The 20,032-nt window shown below is 45.3% G+C and overlaps 1 protein-coding gene across 6 annotated transcripts; it reads right to left on the reverse strand.

Moving 5' to 3' along the window:
• Positions 1–1,078: 1,078 nt before the first annotated feature.
• On the reverse strand, positions 1,079–19,608 carry ints10 (integrator complex subunit 10). Of its 6 annotated transcripts, XM_088624003.1 has the most exons (19): positions 19,190–19,608; positions 18,741–18,808; positions 17,911–18,014; positions 16,458–16,597; positions 15,252–15,333; positions 13,221–13,361; positions 12,230–12,401; positions 11,321–11,490; positions 10,752–10,885; positions 10,063–10,216; positions 9,525–9,607; positions 8,727–8,873; positions 7,649–7,757; positions 7,342–7,421; positions 6,644–6,806; positions 5,027–5,120; positions 3,933–4,010; positions 3,321–3,341; positions 1,079–2,597 (listed from the first exon to the last, which is right to left on the reverse strand). In XM_088624003.1, the coding sequence occupies exons 1-19, from the start codon at positions 19,316–19,318 to the stop codon at positions 2,441–2,443; spliced, it is 2,226 nt and encodes a 741-aa protein (XP_088480129.1). In that variant the 5' UTR covers positions 19,319–19,608; the 3' UTR covers positions 1,079–2,440. The 6 variants fall into 6 exon arrangements, 5 of the variants coding, with proteins under 5 accessions (XP_088480129.1, XP_088480142.1, XP_088480136.1 ...); XM_088624016.1 differs by lacking the exon at positions 3,933–4,010; XM_088624010.1 differs by lacking the exon at positions 3,321–3,341.
• Between the last annotated feature and the right edge of the window lie 424 nt (positions 19,609–20,032).

Below are 20,032 nucleotides of genomic sequence, written 5' to 3' on the forward strand. Positions count from 1 at the left end.
AAAACAGGATTGATTTGATTGATTGATTGACTGCCGGTGCTCACAGCTCAACTTCACTGTGAACCACAAAGGACTGCTCAAATATAAATCAAAGAAAGCGAACGCCTTATCGTATTGTTAATGTTGCGTTTCGATTGGTGCTTGATAATTCCGACATCCTAATACCCGCCTAAGCATTGAGGCTGACACTCAATGCTTGCATTTTTGCATTTACACCTGCTGCGTTCTCCCCTAAATTTAACGTATTAAAAAAGCACACCTTTCATCGATTGATGAATTTACCAGTTACACCAGAGTTAGTTTAGGTTGAATTATTTCAGATCACTAAATGAATTGAGAATGAACGAATGAATGAATTAAATGAACGGCGAGATTCTTAGCAGATCCGTAGCGAGTTTTTTTTTATTTTCCTCCTCGCACAGTTCATTACCATTTCGAAGAGTTCTGTCTATTTGACAGATGTTGATATGATAGTGTAAAACTTACAAAATGAAACGTTTTATGAAACAAGACCGTAAAGAAATAACTAAACGCCGCGAGACCGACGTTGCCGTAAGAAAAGTAAAAAAAGACGAGCTACTACTCACCGTATTCTCCACTGTCTCCTTTCACAAACTTCATTATGTCATTTAGTAGAAGTAGTAGAAATAACAGAAAGGTCCACATTCTGTGGTGTTGCTACAGTACTATCGACTTCCAAGCGGAATTTTACTGTGAACTTGTTGCTCCTCCTTGTTGCACGGTGACGCCCCCGCGATAACAGTGATAGCGTCATAATTTTACTTTGACATCCGGTCGGCTTTTTAAATACCTGGGGTAAAGAGCCTTTACTTAACTGGTACCATTCTTTACCCCTCTGCTCCTACTATACTTAGTACCACCATCCACGGGCTCCTCTGTGTATTGTAATTGTGTTTTATCTTGTGTATTCTTTGTATTTATTGTAGTCATTCTGTAAAGTACTTTGAGAAGCCACCTTTCAAGGCGCTATATAAAATTGTTTTTTATCATTCATTGTAAATAAGTCCAATATAATACTGTTCAATTACTTTTGTGAGTCAAACAACTCGAAGCAACATCTTTTTTCAATGTTTAATTGCTTAAAAAACAAGAATTTTCCAGGAATGTGTCATCTGATGCGCCCAAGATTATGCTACAGCGACGTGAAATATTTTCTGATTCGGGTAGTTTAAGTAGTTTTCTTACCAAATAAAACTAAAAAGGTTTTAAGCAAAAACACGTTACAATAAAAAGACATTCTTCTATTCAATGTGTACAAAAAGATACATTTTAAAACATCAGTGCTCAACAGGTCAAAAGTACAATATCTAAGTCATTAAAGACCAACACAAAATTTATCCAGTTGAAAAGAAGACATACATGACATATATCAAGGCAATTTTGACACGTTGAAAAATGATAATCCCCTCCTCTCTTAAGAAAGAAAACAGAATTTAAATAGTCCTGACTGCACAATATTGGCACAAGCATATTGAACGACAGGCAACCATTACAAAGCTACTTGGGGATATGAAGGAACATGTAATAGGTTTATTCCATGCTGAAAAAAGAAGAAAGAAAACGTTTCGGCTGTGGAGCCTTCTTCAGGCTTGAGAGGACACCCGAAGAAGGCTCCACGGACGAAACATTGTGTTTCTTCTTTTTTCAGCATGGAATAAACCTATTACTTGTTCCTTTGCAGATGACGCAGCTACCCACCTGAACTACTTGGGGATATGAAGATCCATACACCATGGACTATATCGATTGAATCAGTCTTCAAAGCTATGTAGCTTTTTAAAGCCTGAAAAGGCTGCATTAATCTAACATCCTGCACATGGCTATGTCACATAGATCTACAACATTAACCATTCTGGTAAGTCTTGACCCCCAAAAACCTGTGAGAGAATGACACTTTTACGACACAGAAACCCAGTCTTCCGTATTACAGTAAGGTGAGGGAGAAGCAGATATCATGGATATGCCCATCTTTTCCCTTTGGTTTCTATTTTTGAAATTCACCTGGTTTTCTTCCATTTATGGATCAGGCCTTGGTTTCTCACACAGGGATGTTTTATTTCACTCCGAAGTCAGAAGAAATAAGCTTCTGAAATCATTAGAGAATACAAAATCCATCACCGCCTCTTTTCGCCCTGGTTTCGAATCCGTGGATAAAATCCGCATGCTGGCAGCACACACCGGGAGTCCTGCAGAAGGCGACTGAGCTGCACGGGCGATGGAGCAGACACAGGGGCGCGAGTCCACTCCGGCTCACGTTCAAATCAGCGGTCCGGTCTCGGGGTAGCGATCGGACGCAAACCGCAGCGCGGGGCATTGCGAGTACGGCGCCTCTCAGCCACCGGAGACTCCCATCTGCCCGAGCTGCTTCCATGGTGTCACCATGGACCTGCCCAGGCAGGGGGGTTTGGGGGGGCAGCTCTCAGGGCAGGGACTGGATGAGGATGATCTTCTCGTTGATGCAAAAGCGGTGGAGCACGGTGTGCAGGTTCTCCCCGCAACGGGACACCTGCCTCTCCATGGCCAGCCGGAAGTCCTCCTTCACCCCTTTGGTGATGCCACGGGTGACAGTGTGGTGCCTGTGTGAGTGGGGGGCGAGACAGAGGAGGAGACAAGGAGACCTGATGCTCTGTAGCGCTGTTTGCCCTCCCACCCTTCCTCTCTCCCTGACACGATTACTGAACCACCTTCATTTCCGCACGAAAACTGCACTTAAACGGTTGACACAAAAAGAAAACTTCAGGAGAGATGCCCACTGATGGACAAATTGACTGCATCTCCCTCCAGTTGGGACAATCTCCACCTCCCGAGGTGGGATTTACAGTAAATGATGCGATGTAGGCTCAGAAACCTAAAGAGGATCTCAAAGTTGACCACCTGAGATGCTAGTTCTGAAAACGGCGAAAATCTTCTAAGAGTAATCTGTCACTGAGTAAATCGCAGCACAAGAAGATCTAATGGATCTGAAAACATAAGTGAAAACATGAAAGTGGTTTCTAGGGCTCTGATGTGGGGATCTACTGAGTCATCTCAGTAGACCATCATCATGTCAGACTGTCAGCTTTAACCTACACTTTGATCAAATCTGAATGCTCTTGCGGAAGTGGTGGGTCCTGTGCTACTCTGCTGCTGTCTAGCAGATGGGCTGATGATGACGATGCAGTAATTCCCCCCCAAAATGAGGATAATGCATGCCTCTTGTCTGCCATTGTACAAGTGTGCTTCTTTTTCAAAAGTCATCTGAAGTGCCAGGGATTCAAGTTCACATGTAGTGCTATGTGGAAACGCTCCCCAATACTCACCGGCCCTTCCTCTCCGAGGTGCTGTGAAATCAACAGAGAGCTGTAATTGGGCTGGGAATGAAATCCTGTACAGCAGCACGCTGCTCTGATGCACCGCTCAAAACCCAGTGTGACATTAAGTTGCTGCTTTTAGCAAAGATTACAATTGCACAGGGCTGGCATACTTCAATCACGGACAACCGCTAAGTCTAACGGCTAGTGCACAGTCAGTCATGCAAGAACACCTGGTTCATGGAGAGGACAGACAAAAGGGATGGCTGGATGGCGACAGCAGAGCGCCTCAAACACAGGCTGACTGGGCAGCATGGGGCACGTGCCACAGGAACCCAGAGGGGTGAAAATGTCACAATGCGGCTCGCGGTTTTAGTCCTTTCCACAATGTAATCATGGATGGCTCTTGCCCGCGGAGGGGCGCGATGAGGCACACGTGTGGAGGGGTGGAGTGGGGTTGTGATCACAGCTTGTAAAAAAAAATAATAAAAAAAAAAAATCAAGAGATGAATGAACTGGGCGGCAAAAATAAGAACGGACAACGATGGCTTTAAAAAAAAAAACCACGCGGAAAGAACTAACAAAAAAAACGGCAGGTGATGAGCAGGCTGGGGAGGGTACCTGTCGGAAGTCGGTACGCCAGGCGGCAGGATGGGGATAAACTCCTGGGGTAGGAGCCCCATGGAAGGGCTGGGGTGCCTAGAGACAGCAAACAGCAACATCCATCACCCACAATAGGCCGCCAGGACAGACGCGCACGGTTTGCGCACAGGGCAGGACTTGGTTTCTCCTCACCGTACAGTAAAAAGACACTGAAGCTCGGTCATAACAGAGCTTCTTGTCTCTCTCCAGGTAATCGCGAAACTGGCCAGGATGATCATCCGTCCCCCCAGATGACAACACTGGAAAACAAACTGTCTGGCATGCCGGAACGCCTCGGAGGGTACGCGTGTACCGTTTCATCTGGGCTCATCCGGGGACGCCCCAGTAAGTTACCGCAAACTTCCTCAACAGCTCTGAAAGCGCTGTGCACTGACGAACCCTTCCTCCATGAATTGTAAAAGCTCGTGTGGTGCTGCTCCATGCTTTGACTCTGCCTCCGTTAGCCAAGACATGAAAAAAGACTACACCATATCCTGCTGAGATCAACAAGAAGTAACTGGCAAGTCTAATTAAAAAGGCTCTACTCCAAACCACCTATCGCCTTCCTCTCCAGCTGTTCATTCATTGGAGCTGATGCCAGCGTACAGCTCTTCACTAACATTAGGCTGTAAAATGTCACGAATCTGTGCAGTACCTTGCCTCAAAACACAGTTTGCAGTTTAAGACTACTTTTAAACCTCAACAAAAGACTAAAGGCTTAATACTCTAGTTTAAACTAGTTGTTTTTCTTCATCTTGTTGGCAATGAAGCTGCTTTCGTTGCAAATATTGTGAATGCCTTCAAGGTCTGTGGTGTTTATTTTACAGCATGTTTAGATGCTAGCCATAATATATATATATAAAAAGTGATTTCTAAATAACAGAATCGGTTGATCAGTTGATTGACTTATTAAGTGAACTGCTGATTGACCTCAAATGTCCTGGATTTCCTGCTCCGTGTCTCACCCCTCCAGTGGCTGCTACAACACTGTCCCTTTCCCCACTCCGCATGATCTCCACCAGAGTGAGCAGGTGCCAATGTGGACGATCCGGGGGCTCAGCGGGGGAACTTACTTGATGAGCATGCCCTGATTGGGCAGGAGCTCCAGCTGCACCTTGCCTCCCTCTGTGGTGCGCAGGTAAGCAAACTCCTCCAGCATGTCAATATCTGCAAGGGGGGTTGTCAAGGAGAGAGCTGACGGGAAACCACTCTAGGACGGAACTGCAGGCAGGGTGAGCAGGCGTTGGGGCTGTGTACGCATAACTGGAAGTTACGGACACTGATGTTGGACTCTGTTGTAGTTTGTTTCAATTGCACCCTTTGCCAGTTTCAATGGGCACCAGCATTGCTGAGGGTATCCCTGTAACAGTCTAGCACCCCATCCAGAGTGTGATTAATGCTGTGGAAACTGGGATGAGCTCCTTTAGGCTCGAGAGTCCTAGAGGATGTTACTCCTAATTTACTGTACTCTGTCAGTGGAACAAATCTCTTAATCCTGAAGAGTGAAAGAAGACACAGGGCTGTTGTACTTTCTGGAAAAGTGGATTTAGAGAAACCCAGTGAAACTATTTGCAGCCTATAGTTCTGAAAGAAGAAAGGAAAGCATCAATCTAATTTCTGCAGTTTAGTTTCACTAAGACTATTATATTTCTCAGGTTATCCAAACAAAATCGACAGATAACTCAAAAGCATTAAGCCCAGCATGTAGTTTCCTTAAGAAATTTTCCAGAGCTGAAACCAAAGATCCTTTCTGATCAGAGAAATTGTTTTTGCTGTGGTTGACAAACAGTCCCGATTCACTAAATAAATACCAGTGGTGAAGTGCACCCTGCAGTTACTTAGAGCACCGAGTCCAATTCCTTCAGTTACAAAGAAAATAATTTCTTATAGGACACAAAGGACAAAGGTGTAAGAAAAAAAAATTCTATTCATAAAAGAATATCATACTATCATAACCTTTAACTGAGTTCATGAGCACTATTTCAAATCTCTCTGTGAAAGGGGAGATGTGAGAAAATTAGTTTTAATCAAAGAAGCAAATCTGTCTCATCTTAATTTACTCAAACAAAAATGCAAAACCATTTAGACTTAGTCATTGCTGACTAAAATAAAAAACAGCTCGTTACTGAACATTTTTGTTTTCAATTTACTGAATGAAAATTCCACAGCGCTGAAGTTTTAGCTCGCTCCTATTTTTTTTTCTTGTTCCAACCTCACCGTGCAATCACCAATTTAGCAAGCGTTTTTGCTTCTCAGCATATGGCCATGGCACCCTGACTGCACTCAGCAGAGAAAGAGGAAGTGTAGGTTGACACTTCTGACCTACCCACTTGCAAGTCACTTTCAATTCCTCACAGCCAACACAGCCCTGTACCGCAAGTCCTGCTCAGATTGGAGGAGAGACGCGTTTCTCACCAACGACAAGCAGCCTGGAGGCTGAAATAGTCGCCGTTTGCCAAGAGTCGAGAGATTCCTGGACATCCTACCCCCTTACACCCAGCTAGGATTACATCACCCTTGGGAGAATCCTGGCCAATACTGTGTAGTGACTGAATTCTGGCCTCGCTCACAGGACTAGCATACAAGCACTTACCAAGAAACACACCTATAATCCTACAGTAAGGCTAAGCACTGGGAGGCAGGGACACTACCCAGTGTCTGACGCAGGGAACTCCAGAGTGAGAGGATACTGGTGATGTAGTTGAAGAAGTTCTCGTACTGGAAGCTGCCTTGCTGGCAGATCTTATCCACAGCTTTCAGGAACAGGCCTTCTCCCTGGGGCCAATCATGCTGCAGCAGGACTATCACATGACCCAGAGCCAGGTCGTCTCTGTTGTCGGTGAAGGCGCGGAGCTGGCACGACAACCCGACAAACACAATGAGGTAAAGAGGGACAACAAAGAAAAAATATTTTGACAGAAAATCCATAAAAATACTTTTAGATATAAAAATATTTCCCATATTGGTCAGAATATGGGCAAAACTAACTCACGGGCAACTCCTGCTCTCCTAGGTTTGACTCATGCAGGTTTTACAATGAAATTAAGACCAGATAAAAAATCCCACTAGGATTTTGTCGTTCTGTACAAAGATACATGGCCAGTGATCCTGCAGACTCCAAATGACTGGACTTTCCCACCCTGGTCTAAAACCATGTAACTTCCGTGCTGTCATGTAATGTTGCACAGTAATGCAGAAAGTAATCATTTGGGATGTGTCCAGTTGCTTTGCACAAAACAAGTACGAGTAATATTTCTGTGTTTCTTTAACCAGATGTTTTGAAAAACATTTGCATGTTTCTTTTGATAACTACCATGCGCCATTCATGAGGATTGTTCACGTCCCAGTCCTTAGTATATACCAATAGCAGTTGATTTCCTGCCATTACCTTAAAACACGCTAGCATCAGCTGCAAGCAGAAGGGCATGATGGCCTTACTTGTACAGGGCAGAAATCTGAGGTCGGTACCTACCAGTGGGGAAAGAAAGATCAACATTGGAGGCATTTTACAGCACAAACAAAAACATTTTTAATGCAATAGTAGGACATTAGATAAATCCAAACATAGCAGAGTTATCGGTATGATTGGCCCCTCAACTTCCAGTATTCTTTTTTAGTCATTTAAAACTGTGTTCCAGAATACAATAAATCCAGCCACATCTCAGTCTTTCCCTGCCCATCCTGAGATTACCCACCCTTGCGGAATTTAGTCCTGACCCTGGTGACCTCCTCGGCTGTCCTCCCCAAGTCCTGAGGCTGGGGTACAAGGCCACTCATCACCTCCAGCACCTTCTCACAGGTCATCTGCAGGCCAGCACACAAAACAGGCAGAACTGATTAACCCTGCAGTCTTCACCTGCTAGAGCACTGAACCCAACACACTCCTTAAATACAATAACCGACCCCATCTTATTCATGGCCATTCTTCAAAAATGTGATGGGCTTAGTACAGCTTTGTATGACTGAAGGCACAGAATATGAGGACTCAGTAAATATAACCAGAGTCTTAAGTGCAGCTAATTGCACTGCAACCAGTTAACAATTTTTTATGTGTCTAGCCAATTTGTCATCGTTAATACCTCCCAGTTCACAGTAGCAAACCCTGTGACCACACAGGGAGAAACAGGAAATGCAGACAAGAAACAGGAAATGCAGACTTGACCTGACCTTTAATCTTTTGACATGTCACAGGCTCTGCAGCAACGTACAGGAGGTGTAGTGTCAGTTTGAGGAAAGAATCGTCCTTGACTGATGCCACTGCAAGAATGCAGGGACCCAGGAAATTACTATTTAACAGCGCTTGAGACTTCCTGGTCACAACGCAGGCTTGAACTCCAAGACATCAGATTACATGAAGGTGCAATGGCCTTGATTGGTTGAGCCACTTGTCTTACAAATGTTCTGAAGCACATCTGTATGAGAAGCTGGTACATATTCACATCTGAACTTATCAGAGAGCAGACTACAACCGGTAACATAAAGGGGCAGAACCTCTACAAGGACCTGTGATGTCAATAAGATCACACACCATCAAAACAGCAATCAGACACTTTCCCCACAAAATGTACTTAAATGTACTCTGTAGACCATGTATCTGTTGCGGATGCACATTCACTTCAAACTCCTTGAGGAAACTTTGGGGTCAAACTTGTGTCCACACTCTTTCAAGAGGCATAAATGAGTCTGGATGAGGTCGCCAGGTTGCATGTGATTCCGACTGCCCGCACAGTGGACAGATGAACCACTGCCCGCCGTGTGGAAGCAGCCACTCACCCTGTACTCTCCCAGGGTATAGTGACAGGAGGCCAGCTGGATCAAAGCCCTGAGGTGCTCCAGAGACCCCTGGGAGGAGACCTGCTGCTGGGGGGCCTGGAAGGACGCCAGCTGGTGGAGACTGCTAATGGCCTTCCTATACTGGCCCTGGAGCAGAGGCCAGGAACACAGGAGAAGAGGAGAAAGTGAAAGGCTATCAATGGAAACATGGAACAGCACTGGAGCAAACAGAAATCACAGGGTCTGAAAACATACAAAAGGTGGCAAATGAGATTAGCTCATTTTGGCCCATTGTGCTTGTCTGCTAGATGAGTAGCTTTGCTCAGTGCACTTTTTTTTACCTTACAGAAAAAAAAAACCTGATAAAGTACAAGCACACACACGTGTTGTTTAGCTGGATCCGAGTAACGTCTTGCAATAAGGACGCCAGGAAGCTGAGCAAAGCTCTCATTCTCTTTCATTCCCAGTTCTCTCCTCCAAACTGTTTTGATACAATAGTTCTCCACGATGCACGTGGACAGGCAGAATAAAGTGAATTAAAAAAATAATCTGCCTCCTTCTTGAATAAGTAAATGTTTGGGGCACAACCACTTAGCTAGGGAGGTAGATCTAGATATCCAAAAACCTTCTGTGTAAAGATGTGATTAAATGTCTTATCAAATGAAAACAGCAATCTTTATACACATATAAATTGTAATTATAACTGTAAATGAACCTTACCCCAACACTGCCAGGGGTCTGTACTGGTCTATGGTACATTTAATCTGAGTTGTAAATGACTCAGACTCACTGATTTACCTGATAGATGATCATGTCAGTCAAGAATATCCTCAACCACAGCCAGCTGTCCGTCTTCCAGGAAGAACAGATTCTCTTAAATTCTGGGGGAAAAAATAAAAACATATTATATACATGTAAACACACACTATATATATATAACAGAATCACAGAATGTAATTATTGACAATGTCTGGGCCACACTTCATAGGAACACCTATTAGCTGCACAAATTCTTTGAAAACAAGAAACCAACCAATATTTCTGCGGTAACTGTTTCATTTTTATTTGTTGCTTCCTTTCTATATCATTCTAAAACATTCTAAAACAAAAGGGGAAAAGACTTAAATCACAGTCGAAGTTTGGCTTATATAAATTTGGTTTACAACACAAAGGGGCATTAGCTAGCAGTGAATGTCGTGGGCCAGACGCACAATCTTCGGTGTGTGTCTTTTTGTGCTTCTGGGAATTATTTTGAGCTCTTCTGGAAGTGATATGCAGCCCTGGTCTCTAAATCAGCGCCTCCCAGAAGAAGACTGCTGCCTGCGCTTTGACAAACCGTTCTCCAGGGTCTCCTGTGAGTGCAGCAGCTCCCAGCTCTCCCTGGCTGCCCTGAAACTCTCCAGCATGTCGGCCCAGGTGGGCAGCTCGGCCTTGTTCACCAAGATGTGGCGTCCCCGACCCTTCCCAGAGCCCTCCTCGTCATCGGAGCTCTGCCGAAAAACAGGACAGCCCACTCACGTCCAGCCCCAGACACTGTACACATCATCTACTACAAGTGAACAAGTAAAGGGTTATTCCAGGCTGAAAAAGAGAAGAAACGAAACGCAACGTTTCGGCTGTGGAGCCTTCTTCGGGTGTGAGGAAGAAGAAGGCTCAGAGCCCGAAGAAGGCTCCACGGCCGAAACGTTGCATTTCTTTTTTTCTCTTTTTCAGCCTGGAATAATCCTTTACTTGTTCCTTTGCAGCCTACACATGCTGACGCAGCTCCCTACTTGAACTATCTATCACAAGCGAAGTGCCTGATCAATAAAGTGGTACTGGGGAAAAAGTAACAATAAAATAATGTTTTCGTATTGAAACACTGGGAGATTTTGATTTGTGCTCTTTTTTGAGGGATTCTCTTAAATATTAGTTTCTCAAAAGACTGGCCTTATAAATAAATGTTTCTTGTTGGTCCATGCTGTTTTGAGACCCATTTTCCACAAATGACACAGAACGTGTTGCCTCGCTCTCTCTCTCTCTCACCATTGTCTTCTCCCTGCCGTCCGCCAGCTTGCGTTTCTTGTGGATGTGCTTGTTCCGATCGATGTCTGCATCACTGTAGACCGCGGCGAGGTCTTCCACCAGGATCCAGGGTATTGCACCAGGAGAGCTGTGCCCTACAAAAGACAGACACTAAATAAAACCGGTTTCTTCCACTCCTGAGACTGACACCTCAAAAACCTCACGCCAACGAGATAGTTACATGTGGGATATGGTATAGTACAGATATGCAGGCTGGTTATCTATTATTTGTCTCTTAACTTGACTCTTTAGCTGCTCTGGCACTGCTGACAAACAAAGGCTGACAGTGCCTTCACAGTTCATAGAGTTATCGGATCAGATAATCAGTCCCCACCTGAGTGGAGACATCAGATATTTGCCAACCTAAACAAGCTGGAACTTACTGGACCTGACCAAAACTGTAATGTTCTTTTCTACAAGAAAACACTTTGTCTCCCTTTACTTATGCATGAATTGGAAGACACTGAACCGTCTTTGGCAGGTGGCACAAAGGGACCATGGTGTTGAGGGCACCGCCCTGGATCACTCACCCTGGAAGAGCATGGGCTGGATGGTGCTGACGTACTGGTAGGCACTGCGGAAGAACACCAGCATGACGGAGTACACCACCTGGTTCCTGTAGCGGATGTGAGCCTCGGCATCAAAGCTGCCGAGATAGCGCACCAGTTCCTTCATGCGCTGCAGGATCTCCCCGTAGCTCCTGCACAGCAGGGACGAGGAAAACACAGACCTTCACTGGTCTGTAGCCCAAAGGGGAGGCACTCTATTCATTTAGCACCAGCTAACTGCTGATGTCAGCTAACAGTCTACTCTGACTGATGCTTTTTTACAAAGCGACTAACATTTGCTCCCATTTACACATGCTGGGTACTGCACTGCAGAAAAGTACCTTGCTTTAGGATGCCATGGCCTGTCTCACCTGGGATTTGAACCCTCAACCTTCCCGTTATGAGTGTGAGGCCTCAGGCACTGTACCACACTGCTAGTCCATACATGTATACAATAGCTGCTAGTGCAGAGGAGAGCTTCCATCTGTCTGCCTTTCAGAGCGTCACTTCCAGACTGGCTGCCATGCCTGTTGGAAAAAGAGCCCTATCTGCCCTGCGTGGATACCGCTGGCACTAAGGGAAAGTATGCCCAGCTGGCTCTTGATGGCATTAACTACAACAGAAGTTCCACCTCCCGTCTCAGGCACTCATCTGCCTGAAGCCACTGGCACTTCCTGGGGTGTTCCTCAGGTTCAGCAGCTGGCATGTGACCACTATAGGTTGTGCCACTAATGGGCAGATTGGCATCACGTTTGCAATCCTGACCTTATCCCCCTGTCCACCTGCATAAAGATCCAAGCAGGGGTTCCTGAACTTGCCCACAGCTGTCCGTTTCTGTGGCGTCAGAGAGGTGTGCATTTCAACGACAAAGGAGACCGCTGCTTGGCCCACCTGCTGCCCTTGTCCATCTGCCACTCGCACCTCACTCCCACCACCGACAGGATCTCCAGCAGGCGCTCCCAGGGCTCCACGATCTGGGAGGACTTCTCCGTCAGCCCCTCGATCACGTAGCGCTGGGAGCCCCGCGCGCTGGGGGACTTGAGGCTGCCCCCGTCCTGGGACCCTGATCGCCGCGAGAGGGGAACAGCACAGTCAGAGAGAGGGGGGCAAGACGGGACACCTGGGCAGAAATCTGAAAATCAGCCTGCAGGATAGCGCAGGGAAAAGGGGGCTTGGCCGGTCTACGATAAGGAACAAGCAGAGATTAATTCCTCTTTGTGCGTTTTCTTCTTTCTTTTTGCTTTTCAGTGTCAGATCAACCTCCCCGTGTTCCTCTGCAGGCGCGGGCTGCTGCAGCTCCCCACTCAAACCTCTTCGGTTTGCGGAAAAGTCAGTGCAGCACCTTACACTTCTCAATTGCTTATATGACTCATAGGATTCTCGTGTACAAAGGTATATCAATTCTTTTTACTCTGGTTCTACCTTTAAAAATTCAGCATTTACGCGCATGTGCAAGAAAATATCACTCCACGCTGCACATACAACAGCAGATTGCTGGCTAACAGATTCATGAGAAATTCCTCAAATACTAATAATGCAATAAATAATAATACAAATACGTAATTAGTATCCCCCAATCTGAATTCAGTTATGTGCATTTCTGTTACTTACAAGCATCTGCATCACCAAGAGCAGTGTTTTATGAACCAATCATTGTGTCATGTAGTAGGTAACCCCCTGTTTACAGTGTCAAAAAAGCAATCAATTCTTTTTTAAGGAATGTGCAGCTGACAAAACTTTTAAATCTTCATCAGACAGCTGCAATTTCATTCATATCAAGTGTGGCTTAACAATCCCAAGGACAGATGGATAAGGGAAGCATGAAGCTGTCTGCGAGCTACTGCAATACTGTGTGATGCACGGCTGTAACTGAGAGCCCTACCCTGGAGCTGACTCTCCACAGTGGGGCTCCTGGTGACGTAGCTGATGTAGAATTCGGCAGCTTTGTGCATGTACTTGTAGAGCAGGCTAGCAGGCAGGCGCATGTCGGGGTTGTTGATGATGAGGGGAAGGACGTCACACACTGCAAAAGTGGTGAAAATTCTCAAGGGATTTCTTGCACAAAATATTGAAAATATTGTTAACCAAAGAGCTTGGCCTTACATTTCTACAAGTTCGTTAGACCTAACTGGCTACACTACCTCATTCGTGTTGTCAACAGCAAAATTAATAGACTGCTTAAACAACACTAAAACTAGGACAAGAAGAGAAGGCACTAGCACAGTATGAGTATGCAAAGTCCTGTAAAATCATGACATTAGACACTGATCCTAATGCAATTCTGTTTCCTTTTTCTGTTTTTCACATTTTATCTTTTAAATAGTTAAGCATTGCAACACTTTATACAGTTACAGTCTTCTAATTTATTTTTGCTAATGTCAAGAAAATAGGACAGGATGGACTCCAGGTTACAGATTTTTTTTCTTCATTTTTATGGATCAGATATTCCAGATATTGCTGCTCTGAAACCAGCTCACAAAAGAGCAACCGGTTACATTTGCAGGCTAAAAGTAATACCCTACGCAGTGCCAGACTGAAAGAACTGAATTAATTTAGTCTCGGTGAAGACCTCCAGCGGATCTAACGAATGTATGGAAAATCCTCAAAGGCACTGACAAAGTCAACCCAAAAGACTTCTTTAGAATCAACAGCGAAGCCCTGAAATTTACCTGATCACTTTCGCCTGGATATATTCCGGAAATTGTTTTTTGTAACAAGTAGCCAAAACAATATAGGCAAACATTGTGTATGTTGTGTCAATACAGGCACCCGTCTAGAACTGCAATAACAAAGACATTTAAATATTTTGAAGCTTTTTGACAATTACATTGACAATAGTGACGTAATAACACACAGCAGTACAGTTTACAACTCAGTCTCAGTCAACTGACAATTGTTGTCATTCCTTTTTTATTTTTATTTAACCAACAGATTTACGTGTCCCTACCAAAAACGAAGCCTAGCCTCAATTTGTTTTAACCGGAAAATAGCTGATTGTTCAGGGATTTAACAGGTGATTTTGCTTTTCATATGTTTAAAACAGGGTGTCAGCCAAAGCACAGAACTGACCACAGCTTTAAAGCTCAGTCTCACATCTCGTGGGGAAGATGATGCTCAGGACACTGGAATATTGAAAACCATCAAGATTCTTCTCTGTCTGTGCTATAAAGGTTGCTTGAGTGTTTTTCTAAGCTTCACTAAGACAAATTACTAAGACCTGAAAATCTGAAAGCTTTGCAACACTTTACGTGGAGCTACTCTGCAGCACCTTAGCTATAGAATAGAGTTTTTCTTGGATGGATATATATTTCTTATTTACCAGAATTCCCACTGAAGGTGAATTTCTCAAGATAAGGAGGAGAACGAGACCCACATTTTGTCATTTCTATACTGTTTCTATACTCTGTCTGGGTCACACAGTATCCCTTTATTCTATCACCAGGAAGTTACAGTTTTGTTCCACACTAAACCCTCTATCTTCTGCATCACCTCAACAATATCAGCTGCACTCCCCCCTTTTTACGTTTTTATGTTGATCGCCATTAATGTGCTTTATAGCAGTACCAATACACACACGATCAGATGAATGACAAAAAAGCATGAAGAATGGTAACTCATTATTACCATGAGGTTTTGCAGCTATTAAGAAAAGCTACACATAATTTTCTGCACTTCGGGGCAGTCATTCAAAAGTGTAAATGAAGGCCAGTCACAAAACGTGTCTGGGTCAATGCAAAAAAATACTAAAAATAAAAACGGAAGCAGAAAAACAATACAGAACTCAGCAAAATGCTGTTATAAAATGTGCTGTTCCATCCCCCCTACCTAAACTTGTGATTCACTAATCGGAGAATGTAAGTCTCTCTATTCTCAAGGCACCAGTGCTCCAGCCATCCAAAAACACATCCCTTACCAAACAGTTTCCTGAAGCAGTTGACTGGTGACTCTTGGTCTTCAATGCTTTCTGCCTCTAGCAGCGTCTCCCCCAGATTAACCTGCAGGAAAACAGACGGGAAACTTTTGAAAGATCCATCTGATAACAAATCAGTCAGACTCCATTTCTCCGACCCAGAACGCTGCTAGGTTCAAGACCCTGTTTTGCATCACCCTGAGACCTGAATGTTCAAACATATTCTATGATTTGTGTCTCTAAACTTGCACTTGGTTGATTTTCCTATAATTTATAAGTTTCTACAAATGGCAGAATGCTGAAAAATGTTGGTTGCTGGTATATATTTCCAAACCCACAGAAACAGTGGCAACAATTAGAGATATAACTGAAGTGCATTAAGGATTATGCCACTGAGAAGCGCCTTAATAAACTGAAAGATGTATGCTTAGTTTTCTGTTTTGACCTGAATTTCTGTTAGGATAACCTCCACATACCACACACACTCGCCCCCCCCCCCCCCGTACCCCACACACACTCACACCCCAGCCTGTACCCCACACACACACTCGCCCCAGCCTGTACCCCACACACACACTCGCCCCCACCCCCGTACCCCACACACACACACTCACCCCAGCCTGTACCCCACACACACACTCGCCCCAGCCTGTACCCCACACACACACTCGCCCCCACCCCCGTACCCCACACACACACACTCACCCCAGCCTGTACCCCACACACACACACTCACCCCCACCCCCCACACACACACTCACCCCCACCCCCGAACCCCACACACACACTCACCCCAGCCTATATCCCACACACATACTCACCCCAGCCTGTACCACAAACACACTCTCCCCCACCCCCGTACCCCACACACACTCACCCCCACCCCCCGTACCCCCCACACATACTCACCCCAGCCTGTACCCCACACACACACTCACCCCCACCCCCGTACCCCACACACACACTCACCCCAGCCTGTACCCCACACACACACTCGCCCCAGCCTGTACCCCACACACACACTCACCCCCACCCCCGTACCCCACACACACACTCGCCCCAGCCTGTACCCCACACACACACACTCGCCCCCACCCCCCGTACCCCAAACACACACTCGCCCCAGCCTGTACCCCACACACACACTCGCCCCCACCCCCGTACCCCTCACACACACTCACTTTCCCTCCTTACACACTGCACACTCACCCCGTGCTGAACGACAGACTCAGGAAAGCGCCGCAGCAGCAGCAGCAGCATCTCGGCTTTCTCCAGGGTGTTGAAGCACTGCTCGGTGGCTTTCAGCAGCATCTCGCACTGCACCCGGCCCGGCAGCGTCTCAAACAGGCCTGAAAGACACGCAGCTGGCGGTCAGGCCACAGCGCCCGGCAATGGCTTTCTCCCGCCTGCCAGACGAGTCCTGGAGAACCATGAGGTCTTCCAGTCTTCACTCCTCGGAGGGGCTCAACTGGACTAACTCCTCTCTTCATTAAAAGTCCAACGTTTTCCAGCACTTTGCCCATTGACTGCCCACCTACTAATGGCTGTCTCCCTGAGACAGGAAGGAAACCTTTAAACAAATACCACTAAAAATATTATAAACTGTTCTCTACCCTGATTTCCTTGACTTACAGGCCAGAAGAACCACAAAACTGCTGCACAAAGGGATTTTTTGCTTGTTGTTGTTTTTTTTTTTAAAACAGGTCTTCTCGTCACAAAATCAATCATGAGCAGAAAAATTAACTAAGCAGAAAGAACAAACATCATAACTCACATTAGTTTAAAAATAAGTAAATGTACAATACGTACTTCTTCACTGACGTGTAAACTGTTTCTGCAATCTAATCCCTGAGCGATGTGACCCAGTCCCCATTTCTAATCCAACCAGACCCCTGACATTTACATTTAAAAATGGCAATACCTTTTGATAAACTCTAGAACATCAGAGTGTTTAAAAATACAAAAACAGATACAAATCACAAGTAGCTGGTATTGTAGCTGGCCCGCCCTGGCCAGTTCAGCAACTCCCAGACTGTCCAGCTCATCAGAGGCCCATGTCGCCAGGCTAGGCCCTCCGCATAATAATAATAATAATTGCTTAAATTTATATAGCGCTTTTCTGGACACTCCACTCAAAGCGCTTTACAGGTAATGGGGACTCCCCTCCACAACCACCAATGTGCAGCCCCACCTGGATGATGCGACGGCAGCCATAGTGCTCACCACACACCAGCTATCAGTGGGGAGGAGAGCAGAGTAATGTAGCCAATTCATAGATGGGGATGATTAGGAGGCCATGATTGATAAAGGCCGATGGGAAATTTGGCCAGGACGCCGGGGTACACCCCTACTCTTTTCGAGAAACACCCTGGGATTTTTAATGACCACAGAGAGTCAGGACCTTGGTTTTACGTCTCATCCGAAGGACGGCGCCTGTTTACAGTATAGTGTCCCCGTCACTACACTGGGGCATTAGGACCCACATGAGCCGCAGGGTTAGCGCCCCCTGCTGGCCCCACTAACACCTCTTCCAGCAGCAACCTTAGTTTTTCCCAGGAGGTCTCCCATCCAGGTACTGACCAGGCTCACACCCGCTTAGCTTCAGTGGGTTGCCAGTTGTGAGTTGCAGGGTGATATGGCTGCTGGCCATAAGAGCCCTCACCTCTCAGAAACTGGGCGTGTTTGTCCTGGCAGTCGTTCCGCAGGGCGGCAGTGATGACGCTGATCTCCCGCCACACCACCGGCTGCTCAGGGAAGTTCACAAACCTGGAGGGACACAGACACAGATATCCGGCCTCCTCAGAGTCTCACTGTCATCCTGCGGTCACGGTGAACACTCTGCAGTGCAGCAGCTCGTGTCCCCAGGGACAGGCCTGGCCTGTCAGTCACAGCCACCCTGCTCTGTGTGGGACCCGCAGGACTGCCGATGAGGCCATTTGATCTTCCTTAGAAAGCAGCCAGCTCGAAACCAGACTTCAAGTCTTGACGTCTGCTTTGGGATTTCCAGCTCGTGAAATGTTATTTGGAGGATCCACACTTCCGATAACGCGGTCACCGATTAGAAATAAAACCATATAAGCAGTGTTTTACATCATTTCAATTTCTAATGACTCAGGCCTTTAAGTATCTTGGGCTGAAAATGAAAAGAGCCATTACCTGGAGGAATTCACAAAATGCAAAGACACACACAGTACTGAAGCATCAACATGCAAAGCTCATTGAAAATTACAATTACAGAAGAAATGTCAACCCAGCAGTTTGTTTCTCAAGAACGGACAGTGCAATGTGAACCATTGACCGTGAGCAGAAACTATATGCACATGCATTTAAAACCCAGAACAGGAGGAATATCTGTTTGTAAAAGGTTGTGGAACAAACTACACAGTTGTTGCTGAAGCTATCACCCCGGCGTCTTTCAAGAAACAGCTGAGCGAGACCCTCGGATCAATTCTCAGCTCTCAAAAAGGTGTACTCATGGGGTAAAGCACTCACATGTCATACAGCAGTCTCCCCGCTGAGGCTGTCCTCTCTGCGTTGCGCTCAATGGTGTACATTTCATACTGAAAGAAAACGGAAAGACAGACATACAAATGCCGTTTATTAAACATTGACGTGGGTGCTTTCTCAGCGTCATTTTAATCAAACAAAAAGGAGTTCCTGCACTGGATAGCCCGGTCAGCCTTTAGATACCTTGATTCTTCTCCATTTTCTCTAACCATCATTCTCTATCATAAAAGGAAAAGGAATACAGTTGTTCTACTGCCGTTTTCACCTCTACAAGGCAGCTGTCCCTGCTGTTATTTTTAAAATACGAGGTGTCTTCAGGGGACAGTTCAGACTGATGTTCACTACAGCATCACTTTAGAACAATATCGTGCCCTGTGAAAATCAATTGAACTGTTCTGACCCTATTAACTGTGCGTAATGTTGTAATGACTTACCTGTATATTAAAATCTGAAGGGTAGAGGGTTCGAGCAGTGATGAGCCACGCTTTGGCTGCCCATGGATCTTCATTCACGAGCTCCCGGGCCCTCTTAACTAAAAACTCGCAGTCCCCCTGCGCGGACATTTCCAGATTACTAGTTAATCTTAAGGTCTTTTAGTCACTCATCGCATGGACTGTTTACGTTAAGTGTACCCCTAAAATGTTAGCATTTATTAGACTCTTAAACTAAAAAAATACAACGTATCTTGTGGTTATAATATAATATCAGGCGATATAGAAGTGTTACACATACGAACAGGTTTACAGCATCTACAATTATCAAAATATTTTCTAAAAGACGATGTAGGGAAATGTGCACGATCCTCTAACCGACAATTCTGAGTACGGTGCTGTGAAAATAAACCCCGGGCGCATTCAGATGACGTCAGACGGGGTTACACATGACCTCAAGGAAGAGGATGCGCGCGGTGACTGTCAAACCAGTTTATCTGTCATTTATTAATTCTTGCTAGCGCAGTTCTATATTTATACTTAATAACATCTTAATAGCAAGCATTTGTACTTTAGCTCGCTACACTGTTAAAAATTAGAGAGTGTAAACTAATTATTCGAGATCTTTTATGAAAAAAATGTAAATCTGCATGGTGTGGTTGAATATTTTTCTGTTTTTAGCCTTGCATTTACCTTCGTTTTCAGTGCTTTCCAAGTTTCTCTTACTTTTGGGCGCTATGATTTTAACAGTGATTTCACTCTGTTTTTACTTTTCTTTCTTTTGACTGTGACAAAGTTTTAGAACAGTTTCTTGTATTTTGTATCGCGAGTATGGCTTAGGTACTG

This window comes from Lepisosteus platostomus, chromosome 1, assembly GCF_059453375.1.
Source record: "Lepisosteus platostomus isolate fLepPlt1 chromosome 1, fLepPlt1.hap1, whole genome shotgun sequence".
Classification (NCBI taxonomy): Eukaryota; Metazoa; Chordata; class Actinopteri; order Semionotiformes; family Lepisosteidae; genus Lepisosteus; species Lepisosteus platostomus.

Excerpts from the sequence above, each read along its gene's own strand:
- ints10 (XM_088623989.1), bottom strand. The coding sequence starts at position 19,318 with ATGTCCGCGCAGGGGGACTGCGAGTTTTTAGTTAAGAGGGCCCGGGAG. Across the intron at positions 9,608-10,062 it reads ACAGGAGACCCTGGAGAACG|AATTTAAGAGAATCTGTTCT; the intron begins GTTTGTCAAAGC and ends TTTTTCCCCCAG. Across the intron at positions 5,121-6,643 it reads CTTCTTCAACTACATCACCA|ATATTGACATGCTGGAGGAG; the intron begins GTATCCTCTCAC and ends CCCCCCTTGCAG.